This window comes from Aquarana catesbeiana, linkage group LG12 (assembly GCF_042186555.1).
Source record: "Aquarana catesbeiana isolate 2022-GZ linkage group LG12, ASM4218655v1, whole genome shotgun sequence".
Classification (NCBI taxonomy): domain Eukaryota; kingdom Metazoa; phylum Chordata; class Amphibia; order Anura; family Ranidae; genus Aquarana; species Aquarana catesbeiana.
In genome coordinates this window covers 114,372,196-114,392,809 of record NC_133335.1, presented here as the reverse complement: position 1 = coordinate 114,392,809, position 20,614 = coordinate 114,372,196, and the positions used below count along the sequence as shown (strand labels likewise).

Below are 20,614 nucleotides of genomic sequence, written 5' to 3'. Positions count from 1 at the left end.
GCTGGTCTCACGATTCGATTCCATGATGCATCACGATTACCGACGAGCTTCCGCTTGGACCGCCTAGGCGGCCCTTCCACCCTACAATCTTCTGGGACACCTCACAGTTCCCAAAAGATTTCCCGGCTATGCAGGAAAGTGAGACATGTGCACCCGGCTGTGAAGCAGCGAGCTGTCACAGCCGGATTCCCACAGTAGTATTGCCAGCGCTGTGGACAGGCGGGGGAGAGAAGGAGGGTTTGGGTGGCCACGTCGCTGAATTTTTTTTTTTGTAGCTGCTGACTTTTAGTAAACAAAAAATTGACTGGAACTCCGCTTTGAATTAAAAATAACCTCACTCCCTTAAAGTGCACTACAGGGTACAGGCATTCACTCACACTGCTGCTTGGAGGTCAGAAGGGATTACAATCCACAGATGACAAACAGCCCTGTGAAGTTCCCTGTACTGTCTCTGTGCTGACCAGTGGCAGCTGGTGCGCAAAATTTTTTTTTGGGGGGGGGGGGGGCGCAAAAAACTGAAATACTTGAAATACTGAACCTCCCCCATTAAATGCAGCCATCACTACCCCCCCCCCCCCACACACACACACACACAATGCACGGGCCACCACTGGTGCTGACTGTTCCTTGGCATTCCTGTTTGCACCTTCCAGCACACTAGGAGTTAACAGTGGAATGTGGACAGGATAGCCCAGGGACCTGTTAGCACCGAGCGAGAGGTGTAAGGTTACTGTGGTTAAAATGACTTTCTTTTAATAAATTCTGTGTTACAATCGATGATGTGCCCCGCTGTACTGTATGTGCTTTTTAAAAAACTGTTGCTTCATACCGAATTTCACTGTAGTACGATCTATCCCGCTCATGTGACTAACGTCCCGTCCCGCCCCTCTCTCCTCTCACGAGTCCTGACGTCAGCGGGGAATTCTCAGCCTCGCCCACTGACTATAGCTATTGTATCAGAAGAGGTGGGCGGGACTGAGAATTCCCTGCTGATGTCAGGAGAGCGGAGAGGAGAACTGAGAGGGGCGGGACGGGCCGGGAGTCACGTGAGCGGGATATATCGTACTACAGTGAAATTTGGCATGAAGTGACAGTTTTTTTAAAAAGCACATACAGTACAGCGGGGCACATCATCCATTTGTAACACAGAATTTATTAAAAGAAAGTAATTTTAAAAATACGTTCCGAGTGCTTTCCCGGGAGGGGCGGGGCTAGTCGCCATGACGTCACCCGCAATCGATTTTTCCGGTCGTTATGCATTGATGCCGCATCGGGGACACCGGAATCGCGATGCATCGATTACTTTCAGCACCCCTAATACACTGCCATGCTCGGCTGTACTCTGCCTCTGTATGTGGCAAGGCTGTGGAAGTCTCACATGTGGTATCGCCGTACTCAGGAGTAGGAGAATCTATTTTGTTGGTATGTACATGTTATGTGCTAGAAATATTGTATAAATGGACAACTTTGTGTTAAAAAAAAAAAAAAAGCGTTTTAACCACTTCCCGCCCGCCCGCCGGCCGTCATACGACTTTCTTGACTTCGTGCGGGGATATCTGAATGATGGGTGCAGCTACAGGCATCATTCAGATATCAGCTTTTTCAGCCGGCGATTCCCTACACCATACAAATGATCATAGCGGCTGTTCCACTGCTTGATCATTCTTATGGGAGGCGAGAGAGGACGTCCCCCCCACACCACTCTCCGGTGCTTCTACCGACTCACCGCTACGATCAAAGCCAGGATCGTTTTCTCTAGTCATCTTCCAGGACGGCATAACCTGAGAGATGACTGGTCCACCTGACAGCTAACACAATCAACATACAAGGTTAAAAGGGCCCTCCCTTCCCCCTGCACCTCAGTTCCTCCCCCCCCCGAGGGCTGGACGCCAAAGCCGGGGAGGGTGGCGGGTCCAGCCAGGGCCCTGTCCTTCTCAGGGGGCCTCCCAATGGCTGTGGGAGGGATTCTACCCTGGCAAGGAGCCTCCCGGGTACAGAGGGGTATCCTGGAACTCCTGTGAGAACATACCTCATGCTTTTACCTTCCACCCAGTCAGGAAGAGGCCACAGGTGATCCTGGTGGCTCTGCTCAGAGGGCTCACAAGGCGAAGGGCAAAAATCCCCCTCCTCCCAGGTCAAAAAGATGTGGGAACTGTAATAAGATCCCACAGGACCATGTGAAACCTTTTTGTTATAGGTGCATACAGAGACTGTCTAGTAAGGAAACCTCACAAGTTATGAGGGACTTCCTTGCGGTACAGTCGGAGATGCTTTCTACCCTCCAGTCTATCAAGACGGAATAGCACCTAAGGCGGATGATGGAGAAATCCTATCCTCTAGAGAAGGCACTTCCTCTCAGGAAGGTTCTTCAGACAGGGGTCAGAAAACCTCGCAAAGACCCCCTTCCTCTGTCACTTCGGGAGTTGAGGAGTTTGAGGACCCAGAGGAGTTAGAGGAAAGGGAAGACACAGATACTGACAGCCAGGATAGTGACAGTCCTAGAGCTAGTAGCCACCTCTTTCCCTTGGAAGACATGGGGCAGTTACCTAGGGTGATCTATGTCTCTGAGGATATCCCAGAACCTCCGGTTCAGGCGTCGGCCCGGGACAAGATAAACAGGGGTTTGGGAAAGCCTCAGTCCGGGGTGTTCCCAGTTCATCAGGCCCTAAAGGAGGTGATTTTGAAAGAGTGTAAAGACCCGGAAAGAAAGGTTCTTAGACTCAAAACTTGGAAGAGAGGTTTCCTTTTGGGGAGGAAGAAGAGCAGAAATTCTTTAAAACCCCTAAGTTAGACGCAGCCCTGGCGCAGGTTTCTAAAAATCTGACTTGTCTTTTGAGGATTCAGGGAACCTAAAAGACCAAATGGACAGAAGGGCGGAGACGCTTTTGCACAGAGCATGGGATGCCAATGCGGCGGCCATGGCTCCTGCTTTGGCGTCAGCATGCGTGGCAAGAAATGTGGATGCATGGTTAGGCAGACTTTCCAACCATGTTTCTAGAGGGAGTGATTCTAAGGAAATCACAGATTCGCTAGAAAATAGGTAAGGCTGTGGCATATTTGGCAGATGCGGCAGTGGAGTCTGTCAGGAACACAGCCAAATCTGCAGCCCTCCTTAACTCCGCAAGAAGGGCAGTCTGGGTCAAGTCATGGGAAGGGGACCATATGTCTATGCAGTTTGCCCTTTGAAGGTTCACAACTCTTTGGACCTGGCCTGGATCAGGTGCTGTCAAGGTCAGCAGAAAAGGGGGGAAAAAAGTTCCCGGTTAAAGCTAAAGGAGAAAGGGGCAGGAAGTTTTTTCGTCCCCATCTAACCAGGGTCAATTCAAAGGAAAAAGGATGCAAATAGAAGGTGGGGAAAGGGAAAGAGCGCACAAAGGTAGCCTGCTCTTTTCTGGACCTAAAGATGCTACCAAGCAGGCTAAGTGACGCCAGCACCAGGGTAGAGGGGAGACTGTCTCACTTTGTCCCTCAGTGGAAGAGGATCTCCGAAAGCCCCTATATCTTGCAGATCGTAACAGAGGGATATCGTCTGGAACTTCTCTCCCCTCCCCCTCAAACTTTTTTCTCCAAGCGTCTTCCAGGACAGCCCATGAGACCTTGGGCTTCTCCTACCAGGACAGGAAACATGTTACACCCACCAGATAAAAGGGCGGTCCTCCAGGCCCATGTTAGTTATTTGTGTTTCCTCCGGACGGGGGGTAACATGTTCCTGGAACCTAGTCCCTAGGTCTCATGAGCAGGGGCTCTATAGGGCTATTTGGGGCATTTCACTAACCTCTCCTCTGCCAGTAGCAGCACTCCGCTGGAGAGGTTGGCTGTGCTGCGGTCTCCTGTGTCTCAGTGCCTGGAGAGGGCTACGACCGGCATGGTGTCAGCTCCCATAAGCGCTTTTCTTTTGAAAGCAGCGGTATCCTCTCCTCACAGGCAGCGTGGCTAGTTGTGGGGAGAAGCAGGAAGCTGTGGTGTTTGAGTAGGGGGCGGGGCTTCTGCACTCCAAGCTGGCCCACAGGCAGTACTGAGAGCAGGTCACTTCCAGGGCATATGACGTCATCGCCGGGCGCCGGAGATGCCGGTTCCAGTCTCCTTAAACGGCGCCAACAGGAGACACTGGCCGCTGGTGTCTTCTAGTAAAAGCAGCCAGGCTGCGGAAAGCCAGAAAGGGGCAAGATGGATCAATCTGCAGTTCCTACACAGGCAGTCGATGCTCCCAACACCAGCACCTCACAGGTAAGCCTGAAGTGTTATGTCACTATCTTGCTCTCCCTGTGAGTGTTCCCTCCCCCTCCCCTCTCTGTAGTAGTGGGTTAAGGGGACACATTTCCTCCCTCCTGCACATGGTGGTTTGCAGTGGCGGGGTGGCTGTGAGTCTCATTAGGGGTCACTTATCCTTTTGTCTTACAGACCAAGACCTAAGACAAGACTCAAGCGCAGCAACCTAAAAAGAAATGTTTGGTGTGCGCAAACAAATTGAGCTCCTTGTGGAGCAAAGCAGTTTGTCGCAGCTGTATAGATGGCCTTGTAAAGGTTGACCCGGTTGCCTCTTGTCAGAAAATGCTAACCTCTGTTAGGTACGAGCTTGCTTCCACCTTTATTTACTTATTGACAAGCTCCAGACCCCAGCAGAGGGTCCGTCCACACAGAGCTTCAGTCAGCACTCCGCAGCAGGCAGAGAGTGAAGACTCTGAGGCCGAGGTCAGATCTACCCATTCTTCCCCTGAAGAATCAGGGTCAGATATAGAGCCCAGGGATAGAGAATCCACTCGAGGCTCAAGATTTAAGTTATCTGTAGAGGATGTGGATGACTTGTTAAAGGCTATCTATACCACCCTTGAATTGAAAGAGGAGGAGGTTCAGTTATCCAAACACTATCTTATGTATAAGGGATTGCATAAGAAAAAACCTAGAGTTTTTCCAGTCCATAGTTCATTGGTTGATACTGTTAAACTGGAATGGGATAACCCAGAGAGAAAACCATTCTTCTCTAGTAACCTAAAAAGTAGGTTGCCTTTTGATGTGGACACTGCGCAGCCCTGGAATAAAAAACCGAAGCTGGACACACCTCTTTCAAATTTTTAAAAAAATTCGGACCTAGCGTTCGATGATATCGGCACGCTTAAGGATACGATGGACAAGAGGGGGGATATCCTTCTCCATAAAGCCTGGGACTCAGCGGTTGGGAACCTGAAGCCAGCTCTAGCCTCCACTTGTGTGGCCAGAAATCTGTAGGTTTGGTTGACTCAGATTCAGTCACACCTGTCAGCAGGTACCTCGAGAACAGATTTTGAAGTCCTTTCCTCTCCTCTTTCAGGCTATAGGTTTTTTGGCAGATTCTTCCGCAGAGTCGGTAAGAATGTCGGCCAGGACTTCGGCTTTAGTGAACTCGGCCAGGAGAAGCATCTGGCTTAAAACCTGGTCAGGGGACCCAGCCTCCAAATTACGCCTTTGTGGGCTTCCCTTAACAGGCGATCATTTATTTGGCCCAGGACTGCAGGAGGCTCTGGAACCCACGGCTGATAAGAAAAAGGTGTTTCCAGAGAAAAAGAGAATCCCGACAGCCAGAAAAAATTTTTCATGGCCAAGGCAGGCAACAGAGTCCTAGAGAAAAGGACAGCAGGCCGAAAAAACACTGGACTGGGCACAAAGGCAGAGGCAAAGGGGGAGTGCTGTTTAACCCTCCTCAACAGCCTGCCAAGCCACAGTGACTTGTGTTCCCCGGTGGGAGGAAGATTGAGGGCCTTCATCCCACAGTGGGCAGCAGTCACTTAGAGCCCCTTCATCCTGGATCTAGCGACCAACGGGTACAGGCTGGAGTTTGTTCACCAACCATCAGAATGATTGTTGGTCACCTTTCCTCCACAAGATCGAGAGAAAAGCGAGGGCTCTGGGTCTCCAGACCGGAGACTTATTGGATCAAAAAGTCCTGATTCCTGTTCCACAATCAGAGCAGGGCAAGGGATTCTATACCCATGTATTTGTGGTCAAAAAGCTGTCGAAAGTTTCGACTTATCCTGAATCTCCGGACCTTAAACAAGTCCATCAGATACAAGCATTTCCGGATGGAGACGGTTTTTACTATCAAAAACCTACTATATCCAAACTGCTTTATGGCCACGTTGGACTTAAGGGATGCCTATCTTCACATCCCTATCCATCCAGCCTTCCAAAAGTTTTTGAGATTGGCAGTGAAGACGAGTATGGGGACCTGACAATTTCAATTTCAAGCCCTCCCTTTCGGTCTTTCCTCAGCCCCACGCATCTTTACGAAGGTGTTGGGGGAAGTGCTGGCTCCACTGAGGTTAAGGGCGATAACTGTTATCCCTTACTTGGACGACCTCCTGATGGTGGCAAAATCATACCAGAGGCTGTTGGAGGATCTCCAGGCTGTACAGGACTTCTTACAGTCCCTAGGCTGGTTGATAAACAAAAGAAAAATCGTTTTTGATCCCGGCCCAGAAAGTAACTTATCTGGGTTACGATTTTTGCTCGGTGAACCAAAGAGTTTTTCTTCCTCAGTAGAAGATTACCAAAGTGTTCCAGACTATGTCAGCATTGCAGACCAACCAGTCGGTCTCTCTGAGACAGGTGTTGAGGGCAGTGGGTCTTATGACCTCATGTTTTCCTGCAGTACCATTGGCGAGACTCCGTCAGCGTCCGTTACAAATGTTTCTATTAAGAAACGGGAACTTAAGGTCCCTGGAGTCAAGGATCCGGATTCCCACCAGGATAAAAAGAAGCCTGTGGTGGTGAACTGGCCAGCACCTAACAAGAGGTCTCCCATGGTCCTTTCCCATATTCCAAAGAATTACCACGGATGCAAGTTCCTGGGGATGAGGGGCCCACCTCAGCAATGCAGTAGCACAGGGAGAGTGGTCCTCAAAGGAGGCAAGGGCCTCATCCAATCAAAGAGCTGCTTGCAGTCCAGAGAGCCCTGCAGTCTTTTCAGATGGAGATCAAGGGTCACAACCTCCAAATTCTGTCAGACAATAGCGCGACAGTCATGTACATCAGCAAGCAGGGAGGCACGAGAAGCCGGATGCTTCAGTCCATTGCCCAGGAGATCCTTTAATAGGCAGAGGGGAATCTAGCTTCAATTTCGGCTGTACACCTGAAGGGGACAAAATTGCCTGGCAGATTATCTTAGCCGTCACAGGATAGACCAAGACAACTGGTCCCTTCATCCCAAAGTCTTTGCAGACCTGACCAGGGGATGGGGTTATCCCGTAGTGGATTTGTTCACAAACCGAAACAACCGCAAGACGGAGATATTCTTTTCCATGAACCCGGCAGACCAAGCCATGGGGATCGATTCTCTGGCAAACCCGTGGCCTCCAGGCCTATGTTATGCCTTCCCGTCAATCAGACTGATCCCAGAAGTCCTCTGGAAGTTTCTGCTAGAGGAGACGGATCTCATTCTAATCGCCCCATTTTGGCCCAAGAGGCCATGGTTTTCTCTGCTACAGTCTCTGGTTTCGGAGCCTTTGCAGAGTCTTCCGAAAAGAGAAGACTTATTATTGCAGGGTCCAGTATCGCACCCTCAGGTGGTTTCCTTAAACTTGACGGCCTGGTATCTGAAGAAAAGATACTGGGCGCCCAGGGGTTCTCTGACAAGGTAGTCAAGACTCTTGTTAATTGTAGGAAGCCGATTACTAGAGCCATATATTCTAAAGTTTGGAAAAGGTTTAACTCATGGTTATCTGAAAATGAAAGATTAACTCATGATATTCCGTCTATTTTGGAATTTTTCCAAGAGGGTGTCGACAAAGGTCTTTCAGTTAGTACCTTAAAGGTACAGGCGGCAGCTATTAGTGTGTTCCTCCAGTTTTCTCTCCTGGAAAATCCCACTATAGCCAGATTTTTCAATTCTATCTCTAGGGCCAGACCAGTAGTGGTGAGAAGTTGTCCAACTTGGGATCTGTCTCTAGTACTTCAAACTCTGGTAGAATTTCCGTTTGAGCCTCTGGGAAGTATTTCAGTTAAGTTACTTACATTAAAGACTGTTCCTTTATAGCTGTTACCTCAGCTCATAGGGTAAGTGAGTTGCAGGCCCTATCAGTAAGGGAGCCCTTCCTCACAATTTTTGAGGACCGAGTTGTTTTACGAACTGATCCAGGTTTTTTGCCCAAGGTGGAAAATACATTCCACCGATCTCAGGACATTGTACTGCCAATCTTTTGTAGTTTGCCACAGGGCGACCTAGAAAGAAAATTTAGTTTTCTAGATGTAAGAAGGATTCTCTTAGTCTATCTTGAGGTCACCAAGACCTTTAAGAAAACTGATGCCTTATTTGTCCTCCTTGCTTTTTTTTTTTCCTGGAGTTCACAAGGGGAATAGTGCATCTAAAGCCACATTGGCTAGATGGATAAAGCAAGCCATCTCTGAAGCTTACAAAATTAGGGAGGTTCCTACACCTTTTGTTGCTGTGCACTCAACTAGAGCCTTGTCTACGTCTTGGGCTGAGAGGGCTGGTGCCCCCGGAACAAATTTGCAGGGCTGCCACATAGTCCAGTTACTCGACCTTCATTAAACATTATTGCCTGGATCTCCTATCAGCTCAGGAGCAGGCGTTTGGTCGTAAGGTCCTTCAGGCAGTTGTCCCTCCCTAGATTGGTAAGTTCTGGCTCATCGTCTCATGGGCTGTCCTGGAAGACGTTTGTAGAAAAGCGGAGTTAGACTTACCGGTAACTCTTTTTCTGAGAGTCTTCCAGGACAGCCGGATTCCCACACGGTTCTGTCTGAAGTTATGTGTATTATGCATATGTTTTGCAGGGTCCTACGGTTTTTGAGAAGACTGACATGGGCCTGGAGGACCGCCCTTGTATCTGGTGGGTGTAACGTGTTTCCTGTCCTGGTAGGAAGAGCCCAAGGTCTCATGGGCTGTCCTGGAATACTTTCAGAAAAGGAGTTACCGGTAAGTCTAACTCAGCTTTTCTGACCCGTCTCCCCAAGGAAACTTCAAAAGCTGCAGGGCTGTTGGACAGCTTGCAGGGATTGGCATTCCAGGAGGTGATCATCAAAACAAAAAGAAGACAAGGGCGCACCAGCCTTGTGCATTAACTTTTAAAACATTTATTAAATTAAAAATAGTAAAAGAAGTGACTCACAAGAGATTAGTGGAGGAGGCACACCATAAAATCGCACCAGTAGACAGTCTGCGATTTGGGATGAGCGAAAACCTTCCAGGGGTCGTGGAGGAACGCACAGACGTTGCAATCCGCTAACGCGTTTCGAGGGGAGAGTCCCCTCTTCTTCTGAGCTATGCAGTGCAACCTCCCTCGGCGAACCTCACTTATAAATGCCTGCAAGCCAATAAGACAGGGATGGGCTGCGGGGCTCCTCCCCCTTTAAAGAGTCCCTCCCTCCTAAGTCCTCTAATCCGGCATGCCATATACGTATAAGGGCATATGCAGACACGTGTACACAGCATACATACATGTGCATGCATACATACGCGAAAAAACCAATAATAATCAGTTGATAGATAAATCAATAAGAAGTGAACTGCAGCGCACTGTGCATACAGACTGAAAAGGCGACATGCGATGTCTAAAGAGCACCAGATAAAAAACACAGTAAATGTTACCAATCACACTGCCAGATGTACATTGCAGTAGACATTGTAAATCACAGTGGATAAGAATCACCACCTCAAAGACTCACTCAAAAACAATGTTACCAATCCCACTGCCAGATGTACACCACAGTATTACAGATCATAGTGGATGAGAATCGCCACCTCAAAACCTCACTCATCAAGTCGCAGCATATGCACAGTGAATGGATGTGTGCATGTACTTACACTGGCATTGTAGAAGTGGGTGCCTGTGGAATGCCTTCACATCCGCTGCACAGCAGGCCGGTAGTTGCAGCATGTCTATAGTTACGAGGAACGCACGCCAATGTGCTTGCGTTCCAAGCTACAGGGGGAAGAGGTGGAGTCTGCGTGCTACGCTGGAGGAGGGAGGCGGGGCTGACATCTCCCCCTCCGTATGACGCGCAGTACACTGGCCGTGTGGGCGGCGTGGGGCACCCTAGTGACGTGCAGCTAGGGGCGGGACCGACATGTGGGGAGCCATCCGCCCACCAGAGGCATCCTTATGTCTAACAGAGCGACCAATCGTCGCACAGACCATAGACCAGGCACACATTGCCATGATACACTACTAGTGTGTACAGCAATGATAGACTAATAATTACACTGGCAATGAAAGTACAAATACCAATGAATGGTTTGTAGACTATATAATAAAGGAAATAAGGATGTTGAAATCATAAATAATGGTAATGTGTGTGTGTTTTTTCTCTGTGGTAAAGCGGTTGGTGATGCTATTACAGGGGTAATGCTTGTAGAAGTGTTTTTTATAAAAAAAAAAAAAAATCATACCGCTAATAAAAATAGTAGTAAAAATTGTTGTAATAGATGATAAATCATCCAACCACCAGCACGACCAGCACGCTGTACATGCAGTTTATATACGCATATGGGTTCCCCCAGACTCGCATGCCACTATTCAGCTACAGATCAGCTCCCATGATAATGGAGGTACTAGTAGTAAAATAAATTAAATTAAATAAATAAAAAAATGAAACTAAGGTTCACGCCGAGAGAGGTATGCACATGCACCAATCTATTGCGACAGCTATATCATACATAATATATAGTAATGATACAAACGGTAAATATTACATCTTCAGTCGCTGTATACAAAAAAATGGTTGTACCAATGACTGTACAAACGATATCTATACAAACCACTAGACAATTGTCATAAATGGTGTCTCAAATGAAACACTAAATAGGTATGAAATCATTAGTGATCCACTAGTGATCAAAACAGAAAATTGGCTACATCAAATGATTCAGGATGTGCATCGACAATGTCCTATATGTTAAGGACAGTGTAAATGCGTGCACAAATAAATAACGTAAATGAGCAGAACCACGGGGGGGGGGAGGGGGGTTTTGGGAGAGGGAAAGCAGATAAATACTCATCAAACTCTACATAGTCAAACAATTTTGTGGACCTCGGGATCCTCATTCAACCCCCCAGGGGTCATACTACCTAAGGTGAAGATCCAGTAGGCCTCGCGTCTGCAGAGTCTCTGGTGTCTTCTACCTCTGTCTATATCACCCCTGGACTCAATCCCAAACACTTTCATACCCATGGGGTCTCCATGGTGAACATCTTGAAAGTGCCGAGGGACAGGATATTTGACTCGTGTGTTAATAATGTCACATTTGTGCTCGCCAATGCGCACTCTCATGGGGGGTGCGGCCAACATAAAGGCGCCCACACGGACAAATGATGCCATAAACTACATGGTCAGTGCCACAGTTAATAAATTGCTTCAGGTGGTGAGTTCTGCCATCTATGCCAGTGACAGACTTTTTCCTATGCCACATATACTGACAGGTGCCGCAGTTCCTAACGCTACACTTATAACTGCCTTTCTGATCGAAAATAGTCGACCAGACATTGATGGACTTATTTAAAGGTTTCTTCACCATGCTGGGGGCTATCAGGCTTCTTAGGTCACGAGGTTTTCTTTAGACTATATTAGGGCCATCAGGAAGGTGTTTACTCAGAATAGGGTCATGTTTGAGGATACTCCAGTTCTTCCGTAGAATACCTTGTATCTCGAAAGCTCTGTTGGTATATTGGGTGGAGAACCGAGTCTGTATAGTGACCTCATCACTCGCAGGGGTAGACTGTGAATCATGTACCGAGGGCTCCTCATATAGATGGGCATATTTGTTACAGGCCGTGTCAATTAGGGTGAGATCGTATCCTTTATCAATGAATTTATTTCGGAGGACCCTACTCTGTTCTAGATAGTCGCTTTTCGTTGTGCAGGTGTGCTTAAGGCGACAAAACTGAGCATATGGGACGTTCTTGATCCATCTGGGATGATGGTTGCTCTCTGCGTGTAAAAAGGAATTACCACTGCTCGGTTTAAAGTGTGTTTTAGAAATAATTTTCCCATCAAGGCCGTTCCTGAGCTCCAGATCTAAGAAAACGAGATTGTCACTGCTGATGACATGCGTGAACTCAATCCCAAACGGATTGCTTCTACAGTGCTCAAGGAATTGTCTTAGCTCCTGGTCAGATCCATCCCAAATAATGAGGATATCGTCTATATATCTAGCGAAGAGGACCAGGTTCGCTCCAAAGGGGTTATTGTTCCAAATGAACAATTCTTCCCAATACCCCATGAAGATGTTGGCATAGCTGGGAGCGAACCTGGCCCCCATCGCGGTGCCCCTAATCTGCAAATAATGTTCCCCGAGGAAGGAGAAATGATTGTGTTTAAGGGAAAATTCAACACAGTCAAGTATAAACTTAGCCTGTACAGAGTTGAGACCACCTTCCTTGGGCTGGTGCGCCCTTGTCTTCTTTTTGTTTCGGATTCTACTAGGATCCCCATCCTTGAGGGCAGCAAGGCCTATGTTTATGTTCTATACTTGGTGATCCACCTGTGCGCAGGAGTTACTTTTTTCTCTCTTTTGCTATTGTATTGCACGTGTGGGGTCTCCTGCAGCAGGGTGGTCTTCATCATCATCTTTTTTAAATTGACTCACTGACAATGGTTTTATCTATTGAGGAAAGACAGTTAAGAAGATCCTCATTGGTGAAGGGATTCACCACCAGCATTGACTCTTTTGAGATGCAGAATCCCACCAATGAAGAGGCTACAGCATGTACAATTGATGAGCCGACCCCATCAAGAGAGGACAGAATGATATCTTTATTTCACAAACTAAGAGACTTATTGGAGAAAGAGATGCTACAATGGTGGGATATTTTGCTCCTACAAAAATATGTTGAATTCAACGAGTCCCTAGGGGCCTAAGAATCACCAAATTATGCTCATTTCTTGATGATGACCTTAATGATAAGGGGATCTCCTGTTTACATGATTGCAACCAACTATGGCTGCAATACATCATTGTCCAGAGAGAACGAAATCTTGATAGAATTCGTGTGGACATCAACACTCTGCACAAGAGTTTGTCTACATATCTAGATGTTGCCACATTTGAGAGTTGGGATCGTAAGATCAATGAACAAATGATGACATATGAGACTAACCTTATTAGCAAAAAATCGGGGAAGTTTGAGCGCGACCGGTTGGACTACCTTAACAATAGGGAGTTCAACTGGAAGAAGCCCAGATCTCCCACCGATTTGGCGAAAGGGGTTAAAGTCTCTAACAATAGGTTCAAAAACAACAACAATAATACCTATAAACGTAACAGAATAAACAGGAAGAATAATACCGCTAATGAGCACAAACATTCCACCGATTCATCTCAGGCTGCATATCCATCTCAGCCACAATGTACTAAGTACACTGAGGATCTTAGTCACACTAGGAATGGTCGATCACATAACAAGATTGGTAAATCATTTTCCAAAATGTACAGTAAAAGCACACTTCACAGACAGCGACCCCCCATCGGGGATCGTATGTATGGGAAAAGTGCTTCTAGCCCTACTCCACCATCCGCTACCGCTGACACTGCAGTGGCGGATGCCGGGGGTAGAGGCTCGGCCAGCCCCTCACTTCGTGTGAGGCGAGCTTCCACCACCCATGCGGCCTCACCACAGTCCCCCACTGTCAGGTCTATGGTCTTCCCCTCAACCTCCGATCTTGAGATCACATTTGACCCCTCCATAGTCACCCATAATCCCTTCACCATCTTGGAGAACTTAGAATCTGACCTAAACAATGGCAGCATTGCCAACGTAACACCTCCATTGACTTTTTTAGAGACAGAAGTTGCAAGGATAGAGGGGATTGCAACGGAGCACGAGACGTTGAACCCTCAGCCATGCACTGAGACAAAGAAGTCAAGGAAAAGGGAAGAGGAACTAGAAGAGGCAGAAGAGGTGGCAAGAGACACTAAAAGAGGCAGAGTATAAATCATACTCTTGAAACCATTAGGATCTTTAACTTATCCAGTTCCGTGTTCACGGACACAGACCTAGATCTACTTAGAAAAGGTCTGAACTATGCCCCTCCCAGTGTCCCCAATCTTTTTGAACTATTTGTTGATCTCAACAAATATGTGCGTAAGCTTACCTTGCAGCGGTATTACATAATAAAAGACACTGGTAAATCCTCGGCAACTATCGGTAATGCGGAACCACCGTCTACTCCGCTCTCGGACAAGAGCTTTGACGATGACTCTGCCCTGAATATTCTAGAGGAGCTTTACATGGAGGCAGAGCATAGCGATACACCATCCTTCTCCTATGAACCCCCTAGTGATACAGCGATAGTTCACACCTCTTTCGCCCCCAAATCCTCTTTCTACCCCTATTGGGCTAAGGGGAAATACATCTCGACATTCTATGATGTGGTCTTTGAATCCTTCAAAAAGAGGTTTCATCATGCTAACAAAAAAGGGAACAAGTTCAATAGGCATCTTGACCCCCTAGGGCTATCTATCACTAGCCTCAGGCAGAATCAAGATGTCATCGTCAGGAAAGCCGATAAAGGTGGGAGTCTAGTGATACAAAACAGGGAAGACTATGTAGCCGAAGCCATGAGGTTATTGGGGGATTCAGACACCTACACTAAATTGAAAGGTGACCCTGTTGTGGAGTATACGAAAGATCTAAAATCACTTTTGGATCAGGCAGTATTGAATATGGTTTTAACCAAAAGTGAGTTTCAATTTCTCTACAACAGGCATGCCCTAACCCCACACTTCTACCACATCCCGAAGGTACATAAAAGCGAAGTGCACCCCCCTGGTAGACCCATCATTGCGGGTATTGACAGCATCACCAGCAATGTAGGGTGCTACATTGATCATTTTCTGCAGGGAATAGTTACGAATCTTCCATCCTTCGTTAGGGACTCGAGCCATATGTTGGATATATTATCACACTACGTATGGCAGCCTAGATATAGATGGCTTTCCTTGGATGTAGCCTCGCTCTACACGTTGATTGATCATGTCTATTGCCTTAGAGCAGTGAATCACCATTTGTCCAAGGAAGGTGGTCTCAACTCTGTACAGGCTAAGTTTATACTTGACTGTGTTGAATTTTCCCTTAAACACAATCATTTCTCCTTCCTCGGGGAACATTATTTGCAGATTAGGGGCACCGCGATGGGGGCCAGGTTCGCTCCCAGCTATGCCAACATCTTCATGGGGTATTGGGAAGAATTGTTCATTTGGAACAATAACCCCTTTGAAGCGAACCTGGTCCTCTTCGCTAGATATATAGACGATATCCTCATTATTTGGGATGGATCTGACCAGGAGCTAAGACAATTCCTTGAGCACTGTAGTAGAAGCAATCCGTTTGGGATTGAGTTCACGCATGTCATCAGCAGTGACAATCTCGTTTTCTTAGATCTGGAGCTCAGGAACGGCCTTGATGGGAAAATTATTTCTAAAACACACTTTAAACCGAGCAGTGGTAATTCCTTTTTACACGCAGAGAGCAACCATCATCCCAGATGGATCAAGAACGTCCCATATGGTCAGTTTTGTCGCCTTAAGCGCACCTGCACAACGAAAAGCGACTATCTAGAACAGAGTAGGATCCTCCGAAATAAATTCATTGATAAAGGATACAATCTCACCCTAATTGACACGGCCTGTAACAAATATGCCCATCTATATGAGGAGCCCTCGGTACATGATTCACAGTCTACCCCTGCGAGTGATGAGGTCACTATACAGACTCGGTTCTCCACCCAATATACCAACAGAGCTTTCGAGATACAAGGTATTCTACGGAAGAACTGGAGTATCCTCAAACATGCCCCTATTCTGAGTAAACACCTTCCTGATGGCCCTAATATAGTCTATAGAAAACCTCGTGACCTAAGAAACCTGATAGCCCCCAGCATGGTGAAGAAACCTTTAAATAAGTCCATCAATGTCTGGTCGACTATTTTCGATCAGAAAGGCAGTTATAAGTGTAGCGTTAGGAACTGCGGCACCTGTCAGTATATGTGGCATAGGAAAAAGTCTGTCACTGGCATAGATGGCAGAACTCACCACCTGAAGCAATTTATTAACTGCGGCACTGACCATGTAGTTTATGGCATCATTTGTCTATGTGGGCGCCTTTATGTTGGCCGCACCTCTCGCCCCATGAGAGTGCGCATTGGCGAGCACAAATGTGACATTATTAACAAACGAGTCAAATATCCTGTCCCTCGGCACTTTCAAGATGTTCACCATGGAGACCCCATGGGTATGAAAGTGTTTGGGATTGAGTCCATCAGGGGTGATATAGACAGAGGTAGAAGACACCAGAGACTCTGCAGATGCGAGGCCTACTGGATCTTCACCTTAGGTAGTATGACCCCTGGGGGGGTTGAATGAGGATCCCGAGGTCCACAAAATTGTTTGTTTGACCATGTAGAGTTTGATGAGTATTTATCTGCTTTCCCTCTCCCAAAACCCCCCCCCCCCCCCCGTGGTTCTGCTCATTTACGTTATTTATTTGTGCACGCATTTACACTGTCCTTAACATATAGGACATTGTCGATGCACATCCTGAATCATTTGATGTAGCCAATTTTCTGTTTTGATCACTAGTGTATCACTAATGATTTCATACCTATTTAGTGTTTCATTTGAGACACAATTTATGACAATTGTCTAGTGGTTTGTATAGATATCGTTTGTTTGTACAGTCATTGGTACAACCATTTTTTGTATACAGCGACTGAAGATGTACTATTTACCGTTTGTATCATTACTATATATTATGTATGATATAGCTGTCGCAATAGGTTGGTGCATGTGCATACCTCTCTTGGCGTGAACCTTAGTTTCATTTTTTTATTTTTTTTTTTATTTATTCAATTTAATTTATTTTACTACTAGTACCTCCATTATCATGGGAGCTCATCTGTAGCTGCTGAATAGTGGCATGCGAGTCTGGGGGCACCCATATGCGTATATAAACTGCATGTACAGCGTGCTGGTCGCGCTGGTGGTTGGATGATTTATCATCTATTACAACAATTTTTACTACTATTTTTATTAGCGGTATGAATTTTTTTTTTTTTTTTTTTATAAAAAACACTTCTACAAGCATTACCCCTGTAATAGCATCACCAACCGCTTTACCACAGAGAAAAAACACACACACATTACCATTATTTATGATTTCAACATCACTATTTCCTTTATTATATAGTCTACAAATCATTCATTGGTATTTGTACTTTCATTGCCAGTGTAATTATTAGTCTATCGTTGCTGTACACACTAGTAGTGTATCATGGCAATGTGTGCCTGGTCTATGGTCTGTGCGACGATTGGTCGCTCTGTTAGACATCAGGATGCCTCTGGTGGGCGGATGGCTCCCCACATGTCGGTCCCGCCCCTAGCTGCACGTCACTAGGCTGCCCCACGCCGCCCACACGGCCAGTGTACTGCGCGTCATACGGAGGGGGAGATGTCAGCCCCGCCTCCCTCCTCCAGCATGGCACGCAGACTCCACCTCTTCCCCCTGTAGCTTGGAACGCAAGCACATTGGCGTGCGTTCCTCGTAACTATAGACATGCTGCAACTACCGGCCCGCTGTGCAGCGGATGTGAAGGCATTCCACAGGCACCCACTACTACAATGCCAGTGTAAGTACATGCACACGTCCATTCACTGTGCATATGCTGCGACTTGATGAGTGAGGTTTTGAGGTGGCGATTCTCATCCACTATGATCTGTAATACTGCGGTGTACATCTGGCAGTGGGATTGGTAACATTGTTTTTGAGTGAGTCTTTGAGGTGGTGATTCTCATCCACTGTGATTTACAATGTCTACTGCAATGTACATCTGGCAGTGTGATTGGTAACATTTACTGTGTTTTATATCTGGTGCTCTTTAGACATTAGGGGTGCAACGGATCAAAAAACTCAGGGTTCGGATCGTTCCTCGGATCAGAGTCACGGATCGGATCATTTTCGGATCAAAAAAAAAAAAAAAAAGACAAGACAAATAAACATAAGTTTTGTCTTTTTGTTTATTAACACTTTTACATTACTTGAAAATATATAAAATCAAGTTAAAGTGCACAAGGCATAATCTCTTCTTTGTAACATAATGAAAAACTTAAAGTGCAACATAAAAAAAGGCATATCTCCTTCCTTCAAACATGGACCGATGGGCTATGAGTCAAAAACAACTTAAAGTGCAACATAAAAATGGCACATCTCCTTCCTTTAAACATGGACCGATGGGCAATGAGCCAAAAACAACTTAAAGTGCAACATAAGAAGGCACATCATCTTCCTTGAAACATGGATTGTGAAAGCCTAGTATGTCCACACCATCAAAGAAGAATAAAAGAAAGAAAGCAAAGCATTCCTGAGCTTATAATTTCAAATTCTTTTTCAAAAAGACAAGGGTGTCTACATTATCTGGGGAGAGTGTGGACCTCGTTGCAGTCACTATGTCCCCTGCTGTTGAGAACACTCTCTCGGAAGGAACTGAAGAGCCTGGCACAGCGAGATAGCATCTTGCCATCGTGGCAATATGAGGGTATCTACACTCATTGCTTTTCCACCATGTCAGCGGATCACCATCCACTGTAATGCCGCTTGCTGCCAGGTAGGATGCCACCTCCTCTTTGATGATGTCATCAGGAGTCTTGTTGTCTTTGCTGGAAGTGGCAAAGGTCTCTCCAAAAAGCTCTGCCATCGCCGACTTCTTTTGTGGAGGAGATGAGTCCAAGTTTGTTCCTGTTGGTTCTGCAGCTTGACCCTGCAGAAAAAAAAATTGTTGATTAATTAAACCTATTATTTATTTTCATGTTTCATAGACATGAAAAATGTGGCAATATTATTGCCACATTTATCATGTCTATGAAACATAAAAATAATAACATTTAAAAAAAGCCATTATTACGAAAATAAAAAATGTATTTAGATTTAAACTTATGATTTTTAAATAATATTCTTTTTCTTTACCTCATCACAGTCTTCAGTGCCCAGACTGCTCACAATCTCAGTGGTGAGGTCACTGTATGTCATCTGGCGTAGGGCAGGGTCCATGTGAGACAGGGACTTGAACCTTGGATCCAGGGCAGTAGATCTGTGAAGGTAGTCCTGTAGAGTAGGGGGTGAAGTGCATCTGTGCTGCAGGTCCTCTCTAATGGCAGTCTTGACATCTCGAGTGATGATGCTGTCCTCCACACTTGGAGCCATGGATTGTAGAATCCTTGTTTTAAGCGGCAGGATCATCGACACAGATGGTGAACTTTCAGTGCTCAGCAGAGATGTAACAGTTTTGAGGGGTTTAAGCACCTGGAGGACCTCCTCTGCCACTCTCACATCATCATCAGACAGGGTAATGATGTCTTTGACATTTTTCTTCATGGTCTTGTCGGTCAATGCAGAGTATATAGCTGCCTGCTGCTCCAGATAACGCTCCATCATATCATAAGTAGAGTTCCACCTTGTTGGGACATCATGTATGAGCTTATGAGTAGGCAGCTTTAGCATTTCTTGCTTTGTCTTAAGTACATGAGCAGCTGTTGTGCTTCGGTGGAAGTAGGAAACCACCTTCCTGATCCTCCCAAGGAGGCGTTCCATCCTATTGATTGAGATTCCCTTCTGTGATGCCAAATTCACTACATGTGCAAAGCACCCTATATGTGGGCCCAGTCCTGCCTCATTCACTGCATTTATTTGATTTTTGGCATTATCAGTTGTGACTGGGATATTAGTACTGGGCCTCTTCAACTTCCATTCCTCCACTGCTTGAGTCAGTATCTGCGCAAGATGAGTGCTTGTGTGACTCTCGTAGAGGGGACGTGTCTGCAGCACCGGACTTCTCATCTCCCAGTCTGCTGTGATGAAGTGAGCGGTTATCGTCACATAGCTCTGTGCTCCCCTGGATGTCCACCCGTCTGTCGTGAGCGCAACAGAGGATGCTCGGGATAGTTCATGCACAACTTTTTTCTTCTCCTGCTCATAAAGATCTGGCACAATCTTTTCGCTGAAGTGGGTGCGCGACGGGATGTTGTAACGTGGCTCAAGCACTTTCAGCATGTGTTTAAAGCCCTCGTTTTGCACAACCGAATATGGCCTCATGTCTGCACCTATAAACACACCGATGGCTTTTGTGATGGCTTTAGCCCGGTCTGATTGTGCAACAAGTGGCTGCGTAAATGCTGCGGTGATAAGCGGTTGTTGAGTAGCTTTCGTTTTCAGTTTCACTCCTGTCAGTGAAACACCGGGGTGATGTCGCTTCAAATGCATAGCCATGCTTGATGTTTATCCAGTGTCATATGGCTTTCTTGTGCCACAGTGCCTACACGCCGTCACGGTTTTATCCACTAACCTCTTTCCTTCATCATCATATTTGACAGGGAAGCCAAAATGCTCCCATACAGGGGATTTCAATGACGTGGGGCGTTCAAGCTCCTCCGTTCCTCCGCTCGCCATGACCACACTGTGTGTGTGGACTGATTCCTTCCCCAAAGTAGAGGCAGGATGTGGAAGCGCTTCGGTAGCCTGGAGGACGTTCCAGGGGAGGACGAAACAGTGGGCAGTCGTTTGCCCGACTCGCCAGTCAGGGAAGGCAGGGGAGCTCACCTGGAAAAAAGGAAAGAAACTGCGCTAAGACCTAGAAG

General features: G+C 46.5%; 1 protein-coding gene across 1 annotated transcript; it reads right to left on the bottom strand.

Moving 5' to 3' along the window:
- Positions 1-18,351: 18,351 nt before the first annotated feature.
- On the bottom strand, positions 18,352-20,246 carry LOC141113361 (E3 SUMO-protein ligase ZBED1-like). Its single transcript, XM_073606421.1, has 2 exons — positions 18,948-20,246; positions 18,352-18,741 (listed from the first exon to the last, which is right to left on the bottom strand). Exons 1-2 carry the CDS (start codon positions 20,244-20,246, stop codon positions 18,352-18,354), a joined length of 1,689 nt encoding a protein of 562 aa, XP_073462522.1.
- Positions 20,247-20,614: the final 368 nt, after the last annotated feature.

Bases quoted from the DNA above. Each gene is read 5' to 3' on its own strand.
- LOC141113361 (XM_073606421.1), bottom strand. From the start codon at position 20,246: ATGGCTATGCATTTGAAGCGACATCACCCCGGTGTTTCACTGACAGGA. The intron at 18,742-18,947 runs GTAAAGAAAAAG...TTTTTTCTGCAG, and splicing joins GCACTGAAGACTGTGATGAG to GGTCAAGCTGCAGAACCAAC.